Source organism: Gavia stellata, chromosome 26, assembly GCF_030936135.1.
Source record: "Gavia stellata isolate bGavSte3 chromosome 26, bGavSte3.hap2, whole genome shotgun sequence".
NCBI lineage: Eukaryota > Metazoa > Chordata > Aves > Gaviiformes > Gaviidae > Gavia > Gavia stellata.
The window spans coordinates 6,394,009-6,407,473 of NC_082619.1; the positions used below are offsets into that span (position 1 = coordinate 6,394,009).

Consider the following 13,465-nt stretch of genomic DNA (forward strand, 5'->3'; position numbering starts at 1 on the left):
ACCTCCTCTTGACCAGTTTGAGTGTGAAGTTCTCTCGCATCTAAGAGCTTTCACTCCATAACACCTGGTACCACAACCTGGAAGCATCTGTAGTGCTTACTCACACAGGTAATCCTCATCTAAATCTGTGGGAGTACTTAGGGAAAAGCATCCCGGATTCACACTCTGTGCAGCACAAGAGAAAACGAATCAAAAAAACCCCCTCTCTCAGTTCTTCAGTCTCAAGGGCCATTAAGACAAAACATCCTCCTTCACTTTTGTTTTATAAACAATATCCTGTTATGCACAGACATTCTGGGATGAGATTTCAAGCAGAGTGAAAGGAGGTTTAAACATACACAGTATATCCCATCAGGAGTCAATGGAGTTGTAGTCATGTTCTTGCAGAAACGCATTAAATAGCCAACTGACAGGACCTGTCAAGGAGAATTATGTAAGAAAAGAAAGATACACTGCCTTAAATGACAAACCTTCTCTTTCCCTTTCTCCTGGTCCCTAAATGCAATGTGAATTTTGTACATAGACCAGGTCTACCAAAGCAGGCAACCCTCACAGATGGCTTTCTGCATCCCATAGTGGTCCGCTAGCATGTTTCTTGTCTGTTTCCTGAGTCCAGGGCTGGTCATTTCATGGAACTGTCCAAAGGAATTACAGTGCATTATTAACAAGGTTATTTGGAAAATCAGAGGAACCAACTCTCCCATCCAGTCTTCAAGGGGAAAAAAATATGTCCACTTGGAGGTGGCAACAGAGACAACTACCCTGCATCTTCACCGAGGCATGCTCCTGTACCCTCATTTTCTCCTGGCACAATTACCTTTAGGTCTTCTGCACAGCAGAAGCTGCTATGCAGGCTAAGCTGAGCCTTTTTCTGTTTACAGGCAAAAAGGCTATTTTTCCCTGTAAGTGCTGGAGAGGAAAAGAGGTAACAGTGGCTCCGTACTACCCTTAACACGCTACTACGATTCCGATCAGTTTGTTCCAAACATGGGTTTAAGACTGCACTTTTCATTCTTTCTGGAACTGCTTGGTAAAATAGGGCAGGGCAGACAGCATGTAAACAGTTCTCGAGGGCTGGAAAAATAATAATTTAATGGACTGCTTCGGCACGTCTTCACAGCTTGTTATATCCATCCCCGCACACGTATGCAAGGAGCCACCAGTTTGCTGCTGCTGCTCTTTTTCCCCAGGCAGTCTGCTCGCACTGAGCCGGTATATTCCCTTTCACCTTGGCTGCTGAACAAAGACACGGGAAGCAGTTCTGCCATACTCTGGCAATTTACACGATGTCCTTCGGTTTAACGGCTCCTATTAAAAATATACATACAACATAATCTGCCAGTTAGCCTTCAATTAGGCAAGCTTTTTCCCATATAATTGCAATAAGCAGTTGTTTACTGGAGACACTTCCAAAAAGGAAAAATAAGGGTCAGCAGACATGCCAAAAATAAAGTCCAGAGCAAGCAGAGATTTCACTTCTCCTCTTGTCCTTTTTGTTAAAAGCTGCATAAAATGGCATCCCAGAAGGCTTTTGAGGGTGCTTCTTCATGGTCACTGGGGACCTTAAACCCTCTCAAAGCATTAATAAGAGCTCCAAGATTTTAGTTGAAGTTAAGTGAGCATATACTTGAAAACATACTGAGCTCCAGGATACCCCTGTATCTGGGCTTTCGGGGGGAGGTGACAAGTACAAGCAAGTGACACCGCGAGGCTCCTTCATTCGTGTTCTGCTGAGAAAGTTCTTGGTTTAGTGATGTGCACCTCACTGCCACCGGTCCCGTTGGTGGTTGTAGTGATTATGTACTGGGTGGTTTGCTGCTGACCGCTCGTTTGCGATTCCAAGGTATCCGCGTGGGCTGGTGGCTGGGAAACACCGACCTGCACCTCGCTGGAGAGCGAAGAGTTTTGTTTGACATCCAGATCAGGCTGACCTTCAGATATCACATAGTGAGTCTGCGTGGGGAATATAAAAAAAAAAGTATTAATTGTTGCATCTTCTGTAACTTTTCTGTTCTAATATTCTCTAACTTCCCTGTTGCTGTGCTGGAAGACATTTTGGTAGGAACCTCAAAATTAAGTTGTATTTCTTTTAAATGTATTTGAGAGCAACATAATGCTTGTCCTTTGTTCTGAAGTACATTGGACTACTTTGCATTTGTTAACTTACAAATGGTTAAAGTAATTACACAATTAACCCATCACTATAAATTAAAATAGCGATTTTTAATACAGCTATTCTGAAAGTTTTTTTTCTATTTTCCACGTGTTCCAGCAGAAGCTGCATTTCCAGTGACCAATATCAATGCAGTACAAGAGCCTGCCTCCTTATGCCGGACTGCTTACTCGGCAAGATAGCAGTAACTCTTTGAGAGCTTTCTGTTATGCATAGGGTTACAAAACGAGAAATGTTTCCGGAAACTGTTCTGAAATTTGGTTTAGTGGATACACCTTACTCTCATATATTTTTAAGACTATCAATGCCACTAAATCATACCTTGCCCTGCAAATGTGACTAAGCAAACACTTTAAACTTGAAGGAGTCATACGTACAGGGGCCAGATAGCGTAAGCCTTCTAAATGGCTAGATGCAGAAAGCTATTTGTAATCACCACATAAAGGAGCATGATGCTACTTCAGAAAAAAATACATCTTTTCCTTGAAGCTCGTGAGATTATTTCCTGCCTTCTGTAACCTAAAGTTTACAACATTACTAGGTTTGAACCGTAGCACTTTTCTCCTTAGCTTACGACACAACACATCCTATCATTTCTTAGCTGTTTTGCCTACAGATTCTGCCCAGCGGGGAACTCGCTACCACTGTCACAGAAAGCCAATGCCCTTTCGGACTATACAGTCTGGACCTCTTTAGGTACACCATTATTCTCTACTCTCTGTGCCCCAGTCATCACTTTGGCACTCCTTTAATCTTCAAACTGAAGGCTTTACTTTAAGCCTGATAAATTATTCTGGACGGAAAAAAAAAACCAAAACAAAAAAGGCCATGATTGTTTTCCTTACCTGAGTAACTGCTTTCACTTGCCCTGTGTTGACAGTGGTGACCGGTGTACCTACAGCGGTCTCTGTGATCACGTACTGGCCTTGGGGAATGGTCATCATCTGAATCTCAGACGCTAAAAAACGGAAATTGGAGAATCAAGACCTTCAGTCAAACTCAAAGACCACCTTGAAAGATAATGTCTTAGAAGATTTCAAGCCTGAAACTGTGGTTGTTGAATAGAAATTCAGGCACTGTAAAGCCTTGCAAAACTCTACAGGCCTCAACAGAATTATGCCAGCTAACATCAGCTGCAGATTTGCCAATTCATGCCTAGACAATACATCCTGTTCTCGCCCAAGAAATCATAGATTTACTATCCAGAGCTGCATGGACGTGAGAAATCATTTCACACCCCACTCACATTCTGTACGATCCATCCAAATTTGAACAAGCAGCTATCCAACACATGGATTCTTGCTGAATGCAAGTTCCTTGTAATAAAGGTGCCCAGTCTACCTGCCCAAACCACGGATCAGATCATAATGGACCTACAGCAGAAGAGCTAGTACAACCATTTTCCGTTTATCTGAAACTGTTTATCTTCTTAGATCTCTATGAATATTAATCACTAAGCTTAATGAGCTCTGAAAAAATACTATCCCATTCGGTAGCTGGAGAAATGGAGCACATAGTAGTCCCGCACACCAGCCAGACACTACTGCTGACACTTACAATAGCTCCGAAATGAGTTCCATGTGCTGGGAAGATATGTGTGCTGAACTGAAGACCCTTGCTGCTGCTGGAGGGCTTGGTTTGGTGTCGATGTAGTTGTCTGCATCTGCGAGGGGCTGAGTTCCTGCTGAGATTGCTGTGAGGAGGGACTCAAAGGCTGACCTCCAACCTGGAAAAAAAATAAAAAGATATTAAATGTTCTCAGTGTATCAAGGATTGTTACAAACATTCCTTCTTATTAAGGGAAAACACCACAGGGAGTTTCTATAGCATATCAAGCAGAAGAACTGCAAAGCTCTCCTCCCTCTCCCCCAACTTGCTTCACTGTGTGGTTAGTAAGCAGAGATCAGGAAACTGAAATAGAGACGTTGCTTGCCAAAGGTTACACAGCGAGTCTGTGGTCGAGAACTCGGATGAGAGGCTAAACGCTACCCAGCAGCATGAAGAGCTGAACTTCAAATATTTGAGGAATGCCAGTTTCAACTTACATCTTTCAATTGGCTAACTTTATTTAAGCTGCAAATTTGTCTGTTCCCAGCCGTTTATCTCTACCTTGTACACACAAGGAGGGGAAAAAACCAAAACCAACCACACAACAAAAAACCCAAACAGAAACACAACAAAACACCCCCATACACCCTAGGAACATCTGGGAACTACTTGATGATCTCAGAGATGTTCATGTGAGAGTCATTTCATGTGTGGTCCTCTAAATGACATAGAGACTATTTCCTGCATCAGCACATGTAATATGCCAGCTGAGCAGACTGGTAGGGAAAACATTTCCTTCAAGAGAAGAGTGAAATACCTGCGACGATGACTGAGTTGCTGGCGATGGCTCTGTGACCTGGATGTGCTGCACCTGGATGGCATGCTGGGTGTATGTCTGGGGGTCATGAAGCTGCCCAACATCCACTGTGGAGTGCTGGGACTGGTGAGGTGAGGTAGCCTGGAAAAAAAAAAAAAAAAAAAAATCAAAGCAGAGGCATAGACTTCAAATTCTTTGCAGAAGCAGCCATGTAAACCTCTTCTGTGATACGTCTGGAACAATGAGGTATGAGCCTTAGCGAGGCCATGCAGCGCTCCTGTTCAAGCCTGTGTTTACCCTCTTCGCACTCCTGGGAGATAAAGAAGTACACTTAACAGAAGTAATGGCACCGCGATGGTTACAGCTCAGCGATATCAACGGAAAGGACTTGCCTAAGGTCATACATGCTGTCTGGGGCAGAGGCTGGACTCAAATCAAAGGGTCTGAAACCCAGGATTAGCATCAACCACTGGACCATCCTTTTTTGTAAGCACCTTTCTATAAAATGTATACATAGTCAAGATCTGCATATCCAGTGCTGGAGTTTGTCATAGCTCTGTATCACGACAAGTGCTCAGAGTCTTACTGATTCAAGGCTTTTCTGAGCAACACTTGCTAATGATACCAGTTGGAGTCATTTAATTATAAGTCTCAGATCTTGATAAAATTAATATTAGCTGCAGAAATCAGCATTCATGCTCTTGTATTGCTAGAACAGCCACAGTCAATATTAACTGGGGCCACTGTTTAGGCCTTTATTAATCAAACTCATAACCTAATTTGTAATGAGGTGCCAGAGAGAACACGGAATTTCATATTCAAATACAAACACACGGTAGTTTTAGCTTTACCCAGTGGATAATAGATTTGAAGGCTATGGCAATTTCTTACAGCCGCCCAAGTTATTTTCCTCAGCTCAGTTACTCCAGTTACGCTCTGGTTTTATTTTTAGGAGGCTGTTGAGTGTCATTGAGAATGAATATTCTAATAGATGATACAAAGGGAAAAAACAAGCGCTTTCCGTACTTCCAAATTTTGGCTCTGGCTCACTAAGAACAAGGAAGTACAAATTAGTCTTCTCAACTGCAAAAATGTGTCACCCACTGACCCACTTTTCCAGTTGCTGGAAAACCTTCCTAGAGCAGACTCGAGCAAAGGTGCCCAGATGGGTAGAACTAAACTAGGACTGTGTTTATATGTCTCCCGCAAGCTGATCAAGACTGGCAGGACTATTTACGCCCCGCACACAATGCTTACAATGGGAACCCTAAGCATTATCTACCAATTTATCTGTAAAAAATAGCCTGCGCCACTTTTCGTAACTATTCCTTAACAAACTTCCGAGCACTACAGCCCCAAGAAAGCACAGGCTTGATGTCGAGGGGGTCAAAAGCACATCGAGTCCCCCGACAGGTTACTCACCTGGGCCACTTGAACAACCTGCAGCTGTATGTGCTGAGGCTGCTGCAAGCCAGTTGTGGACTGAGACACAGGGATGTACTGGATTCGCTGGTAATCTCCCTGGGGAGTCCGATAGTCTGTTGTGAGGGTCTGGGATATCTCTGTCATTGCTTGTGTCAGTAAATCTGTTGTCTGCGCAGGTAGAGAGAGAGAGATACAGACCATCATCACATATTGTCTACTGGATTGAATACTTTTGCAGGGCTGTAAGTTCTTTCGTCACACTGAATCTACACTTATACCGTTGGGCCTAGTAATTTATTTACAAGAGCTTAATGCATACAGAGGATGGGGTCATAAGCAATCACCAGGGATCATCCACTAGGATTGCCCCCCTCTGTCTAAATGCTAGTCAGGACCATTAAGGGCTAACTTAACATACAATAATAATAAAAGGATTTTCATCTTCTGACTTAACAGTATCCTATTAGACAACACAAATCCTGCATTTGTAAAGAGAAGACTTAGTTTCCAAGTCAAAAAGTGCTTCTCAGAGGTATTCTACCTTTCCTCCTCACCTGCCAGAGTGATACTTTTCTTGACAACTGTATTTCTAACGTATGTAGACATCTAGCACCTAACTAATCAGGTTTATGAACCCACAGCATCCTGGTTGAATCTGCCCATTTTCAAGCAAAACAGTCTTATCCAGTAAAAATCCATGAGATCTGTATTCCTGAGTTAATTAGGCATGTGTGAAAGTATTATGTGGAGTCAGCAGCATATGGGTCTGAATCAAAGAAGGGAATGGAGTTGGGAAAAAAGACAAATCCTTAGAGCTCCAAAAAGAGAAATATAGTTCCTGGCAGAGCAAAATTACAACACACAGATTCAGGAACAGACGTGATCTCAAATAATGTCGTAACACACGCTTTAAAATGATGTCTGCCAAATAAACACTAAGACTACTATACCAGAGGGCTTCTGTTCTGTTTGTTTCCTTCCATTGGCCTGATCTAACGCGTCTTGAATCCTTACCACAACAGTCTCTCCGGTAGTGCTGTCGGTGGTTAAAACGGCAGGAGTGGAACTGATGACAGCTGTCGCCAGCGGGGCATGTATTGTGTTAGGAAGCTGAGCAAACTCCGGGTGCTTCTTGCGAATGTGTTGTACCATCTTCGTCTACAGAGATATGCAAAACAGCATTAGAAAGACAGTCAGCAGCTCTGCTTCAGGCCAACTGAAATCGAACAGCCCTGCTGACTGCAGCTTTTAAGTTCCCCTCGGTAAGGCAGCATCAAGATTCACACTATGGGATGCTCCGGTCAGCAAAAGGGAAACAAAGATCAAAAAGCTGGTGCTGATTAGAGCTATCTGATACTGAAATACTGCCCCAAACGTCACATCCCTTATGCTTTTTACCCCAACATAGCCAAACATTCTGGGGACCTTTTCCAGAGGTCATCTTTTCTGCATTTTGTTTCCCTACTCCTCTCCCTTATAACTGTCAGTGAGCAGTTTCCAAGCTTTTCTGTTTGTGACCACACTCTGATAACATTCCCATTTCTTCTTTCAAGCTCATGCCCTCTATTTAAAGAACCTTTTTGCCATAAAACGAGCAGGCTGTGCCCGTATTGTCAGCACGCAGCACAAAACCAGCACTCTGACTCAGACTAAAAGAGCTCTGCTTGCCGACTGACAGATGACAGAGACCGTGGTGAAAAAGCATCACTGGGGAGAAGCTGTCGTCTGAGGCTATGAAACAACCCCCGTACCTTACTGCTGTACTGCTTGGAACAGTGAGGACAGCAGACCGGAGGGGTGGCTATAGTGCCTGTCAGCTGGGTGTGGGTGCTTAGCATGGGATCTGGCTCTCCTGGACCCGCAGGGCGCAGTTTCCGGATGCTTGGAGGTAGCTCAGCACCAGGATGGTTCTTCAGGATGTGTGCTTTGCGTTTACTGGCACTCTTATACACCTGCAGGGTAAAGATTTGGAACGAAAACGGTGTAATCCCGATGTCTGCGCAGCAAACAGCTATTACTTACCTTTACCTGGAAGGTCTGCATGTTGCTTTAGACAATATGTTTAGTTAAATCCCCAAACAATTACAACTTAATGCAGGAATATACATGCACCTTCCAATGTTTGATCAACCTGTAGAAACAGCCCCTTTGTGTGTAGCACCCAGAAGCCATCTGAGAACATGTTGTGTGCCACAACAAAGCAAAGCAGGACAGGAAGGTAAGAGGAAAACTTTTTTTGCCTGATACTTGAAGTTCAAATGTCAGAGAAGCCACTGATCACCGAGGTTGTAATTTGTCCAATGTTAATTTGTCATGAGGGTTGATGCCTCCACTCTCGCACAAAGCATCAAACCATTTTAATAGCCTTCAGCGATAAACATATTTTAAAATTCTTTTTAGGCACATCAACAAACAAGTATTCTATAGTCAGTCAAAATACACTCCCTGGTAAATAAAGGCCCACATGCATAAAAAACAAAAGCCAGGGAATAAGAACAGGAATGCAGAGGCAGTGCAGAAGAAGCTTCAGGCTCCACTAAACATGGGGAATTACTGGCATGCGACTAAGTAAGCAGCTTAAAATAAAAGGAGTTAAAGACTAACTTTTAGAAGCGATACAGAAAACAAAATGAATTAGTCTTCAGGAGTTATAGATAGGTAGGATACTTAGACCTGGGTTGCAAAAAGTGATACAGGACTAAGGGTGGGTGACTGCTTGCTGGATCACAGTATTTAAGTTTTATGAACTCCAAAGACAGCAGAAAAGGAGAACTGCAGTTTTCAATTAGCATCCAGCTGCCCTGACCTAGGTGCATTTTGTCTTAACTTTGTTTGGATAGTGCTGCAGAAATGTTACTGGCAAGCACCTCAAAAAAAAAAAGCTACAAACCCTGCCAGGTGCTTCTATGCAGAGACAAATCAGTTGCGTACAGGTCTAGGACTGAGCTACCCTCTGAGGGGTGACTTCCTTACATACCTTATCACAGTACTGACAGAAGTAATCTCTGTTGGGTTTGATGATGGGCAACGTGAGCTCTGGCACCTCTTCTATTTTCATGTCTGGATGTCTCTTTGATAAATGATTCACCTTAGGAGAAAGAAACAAAGAGAACAAGAGAGCATATTACAGATGGAAGCCAAGCAGTTGCTGCTTCTCCTAGACACAGATAACAGGCAAACCAAAACTGTGATGATGCTAGCCAGCAGCACCAGAAGCATTTGCTGCTGCAAGGATTATTGTGCATTCACAGTCAGCTGCTACATCTCACTTACAGTTTCTCTAATGAAAATAAGATGGGAAGGGATGAAATAGCTTGTCAGAACTCTCTTGCAGCTGAGAGTGAGGTAATGTAAAGGACCTCTGCCCAGGGAGGCCTTTGCTAGCAGAGGTAACAACCCTCATGAAATATTTGCAAATAAGATCTCTTGCTGCGTAACACCCTTTACACAGTGGCAGTTACAGGGCATGGCCAGGAGAGGCCCCTCAAGAAGGGGAAGAAACAAAAAAAATAGGAAAGACAGTCAGGAAAACCAAGGCAGTAAGGCTGAGCTAGGCAATATATTAATCTCATGTTCTGCTAAATATGTTACACATCAATCAGCATCAGCGCTGAGATATGGTAGTGACAACCAGACACACAACACAGGCAATGAAATACGCAAAGGCACACACTTGCTGAAGAGACAAGACACACAGTTTTAAAGCAAGATACATAAACTCAACTCAGCTACAAAATTCTCTCAGTTTCACAGCATCCTTGTGTTCCAACCACTGGAATTCCATCTTTATTCCTTAACTACTCGTCAAAATTGAGTACAGAAGTTGTAAGAGAAGCTAGAGTACACAGACACTCACCAACATCCCCCTCCGGCGGAAACCCATCATACAGAGTCGGCACTTGAACATGAAGCTCTCGTAGTCAGTGGAAGCTATCCGAGGCTTGAATGTTTTTGAGCGGCTGATTCGATCAGCTTTCTTGGCCTCCCTCTCTGGGTTGTGCATCCTCTGCATGTGCTCTCGCAGCTTGTCTTTCCTCTAGGGAAAGAGCGATCGGGGAGAGAAATATCAGCACCACTTACTGTCTTACTACCCGTTACAAGGAAGAGCCACACAACGCAAGTTGTTCAGCGTTCTCTTTGGCTTGTCCTCTCCAATGCTGCCATGAGAGAGTTGCATGCTCAGTGCTGGACAGCTCAGCAGGAACACTCTGGGCTTAGGTTTATCCTTCAAACCAAGCTGAGGTTGCTCAGCCACAAAAGCAGGAGCCAAACTGATGCTAGTTCAGCAGCCTCGGTGAGAACGAACCAGTCCACTCTGGCTTTTCTTTAAATTTATCTAAAGCATTAGTGCTCAACTCTGTACGGCTGGAAAGGTACATCAAATAATGCTCCTGACTGAGGAGGACCTCAAGTCCTACAATGGTACTGAATCTACTGCCCAGATGCAATCCAGCCTCTCTGGACACACACTGTCTAGAATGTGCTTCTTCACCCAAAAGTATCCAGTCCTTCAGCATCCCATAAGAAACTAAGTGACAAGGAGCAGGCTGCTGCCACCACAGTTTACCTGGGCTCACAGTCTGCTCCATGTGTACTGGGGGGATCTGGAAAGGCATCTGGATGTCATGTGCTGGCAAGATGCATCCCATGGACACAGGCACCTCGTCCGGGAAGATTATTAATCCATTGATATCAGCAAGAAGTTTCTTAACTAAATTGATAAAAGCAATACAAGCCAAGCACTTGGCAACTGAGCTGTATAATGACCCAGTTCTTAATGAGCAGATGAAACTTTCTTTGCTATTATATTATTAGAAATAAGATCTCATACATGAGACACCCTGATAGAGCAGAGCATGCTGGGGTGGATCTTGCCCCTTGTCCATCAGAAATCAATGTCATGGCTCACACACGACACAAGCAGTGCAGGCAACTGGCAGGCAAGTCTAGCATGTTTACACATTGGTTTCTTCCACCTTTGAGAACATGAGCTTGTTGACTTGAAGGAGAGTAAAGAATAGTGTTCTCCACCTGTATCAGGAATGATCCAGTCAAGAGCCATCTTACCTTGAACTGCTTGCCACAGGTGGAGCACAGGAAGTCTTTGCGGTCTGAGTGTCGCAACATATGGAGTCGCAGCTTGTCAGGACGGCAGAAAGCCTTGTCACATTCTGTACACTGGTAAATCTTTTCTGAATGGAAACTGCGTACGTGTTTCTTGACCTAGAATTGCAGATCATAGAAAAATGGAATTTATTCAAAAGAGAAGAGTGCATCCTAAAACAGTCTAGGAAACTCTTGGCAAAAAGGAAAAAAAAAAAGAGACAAAAAAGGATCTAAGAGTTCTCTAATTTGCTTTAGCTTAAAAAGTATTTTATCAGAACAGTTGGTATCTTGGCAATGGTTTCTATAAAGCCATAACATCTTTTTGATCTATCTGGATGGACAATTTGATTTCCTCAAGACTGATTCTTGAGGGCATCAGCTATTGCACAGTTGAGCACTTAACAGGCAGCAAAAGTCCACGATGTACCAGTTTTACTGAATCAACCTTGAGTTCACACGTTCATCTGAGGTTCGTTATCTTTACTTCATTTATAAGAAATCTAAATACAAGGACTAATTCCTTTCAATCAGACAGAATGAGCTTGCAATTACAATTGGAAAAAACTAACAAACAAAAACTTAGACAGAAAAGCATTTGCATACCATTCCTGAACAGCATTTACTTTTGCATACTTTGGGACTCTCCTTGACCTCTTCAAGCATCTAGTGGGATTTTTTTTTTCCCCCCAGTAAAGTAACTAATGAGGTTTGACATTTGAGATCCAAGCACTGCTCAAGAAATGGATCTCTACATAATTCTTTACCATCTTCTAATACTGATCATACATGGAACAACTTGGTATCTTTATCTATTCCACATAAAAGTCTTTAAGTAGGCAGCAACCTATGGTGACTAGACTAAATTATTCACATAGCACCAAATGAAAAAAAAAATCTTTGAATTCCAAAATAAAGCTGAATAGCTGGAAAAAAGCCGGGAGACCTTCTTCCGAGTGGCTCAGTTTCATGGGAAAGTTTACGGGGAATTAGGTTGCAGTACAGCATTTCTGAATCATCAACATTTTTCCTTGTTCAACATTTACAGAAGATAAAGGGTTTTTGCCAGGATGGCATTATATTAGTAAATCACTTTTCCCCATCCTTTCCTCTTTAGCATATTAGGTAGTCTATCAGTTTCTATTACTTGACATAAACCGGATTTCTACATTTCAATTTAAGTCAGGCAGCTCAGCAAGACATATCAAGCTCTTTGTCCGTATGAAGGATGATGAATATGTACATGGTACATCTCAGTTTTTTCTTACTGAACATCGAAATAGCAACCCTAAATTCTATTAACGATCTTCTCCAATGGCTCTGCACACTGCACAAAGTAGTTACATTACTCACTACTCCAGTGCAACCTCTCCTAAGCAGTGTGCGGAGAAGAGGAATAAAGTACCCAGCTGAAGCCCAGGGGGGAAGTCAGGAAGCAGACTATCCTGATCTGTTCTGGCATTTCTGCAAGGGGTCAACTGAATTACCCTGACAAAACCAGTCAAGGGAATAAAAGATATTTGTATCATGTAAAGCCACAATTTTTTTTTGTTCAGAATTTTAACGACAAAGACAAGGTGTATTCAAGTACAAGCTGCATACAGCAAAAGGCAATTCCTTTTTGTGCCATAGATCTGTACCGACCAAAAGTAATCGGGACCTCTGCTTTAGGCATTCTCTGGGGATAAGGGACCACCCCTCTCACAGTACAGTGCCTTCTAATGCCAGATTGAAGTACCACATCTGATGATTTAGTGGAAAGAACACTTCAACGGCCTAAGATAACATCTAGCAATGCTTTGTCACTCTTCCTTTTTAACTTCTGACTGACACGGACCCTTTTATTTTGTGAGAATGCACTGACATGCAGCGTTACAGAAGAACAGTACTGAAAAATTCATAGAGTGCTTGCACGAGACCCGGAAGGCAGGGCTTCAAATCAGTACAGCATCTCACCTGGATAAAATCTGGAAAGCGTTTTTTGCAGGTAGGGCAGGTGAAATAGCCATCATTGACATGGATGGCCACATGGTCTTTAAGCAGATCCAAGCGGTCAAAGGACTCGGGGCAGAAAATGCAGGAGTATGTTTTCTGGTCCATGTGGAACTTCATGTGGCTCTCGAGAGCACCGCTGTTGATGAAGCCCTTGTTGCAGATGTCACAAGTCAAAGGGCAGTTCCCTTCCCGTCCATGAAACCGCAAATGCTGATCCAGTTTGTCCTTTTCGCGGAAGGCCTTCCCACACTGGAGGCATTTGAACGGGCGAAAGGATTTCCGTATGAACAGGTGCTGAAGAGCTGCATTCTGAAAGAAACATCAAAGAGACCATTAGCTTTTATTATTACATATAGATTCCACACGCAAATATTTTCAAGATGAAATAGACCAGCTGATCAGTG

At 43.0% G+C, this 13,465-nt stretch overlaps 1 protein-coding gene across 11 annotated transcripts in view; it reads right to left on the minus strand.

The window, feature by feature from the left end:
• Positions 1–926: 926 nt before the first annotated feature.
• The window catches only part of PRDM10 (PR/SET domain 10), a 33,977-nt gene continuing 21,438 nt past the window's right edge, over positions 927–13,465 (minus strand). For 6 of the 11 annotated variants that reach the window (XM_059829609.1, XM_059829610.1, XM_059829613.1 and 3 more), the window contains 11 exons: positions 13,023–13,370; positions 11,031–11,186; positions 9,820–9,999; positions 8,941–9,051; positions 7,715–7,915; positions 6,978–7,121; positions 5,961–6,131; positions 4,539–4,679; positions 3,731–3,899; positions 3,019–3,131; positions 927–1,953 (listed from right to left, as the gene is read on the minus strand). In XM_059829609.1, coding sequence (XP_059685592.1) covers positions 1,717–1,953; positions 3,019–3,131; positions 3,731–3,899; positions 4,539–4,679; positions 5,961–6,131; positions 6,978–7,121; positions 7,715–7,915; positions 8,941–9,051; positions 9,820–9,999; positions 11,031–11,186; positions 13,023–13,370 — 1,971 coding nt within the window. In that variant the 3' untranslated portion in view covers positions 927–1,716. The remainder of the gene's footprint in view (positions 1,954–3,018; positions 3,132–3,730; positions 3,900–4,538; positions 4,680–5,960; positions 6,132–6,977; positions 7,122–7,714; positions 7,916–8,940; positions 9,052–9,819; positions 10,000–11,030; positions 11,187–13,022; positions 13,371–13,465) is intronic. The other 5 variants (XM_059829616.1, XM_059829614.1, XM_059829619.1 and 2 more) reach the window with 4 other exon arrangements.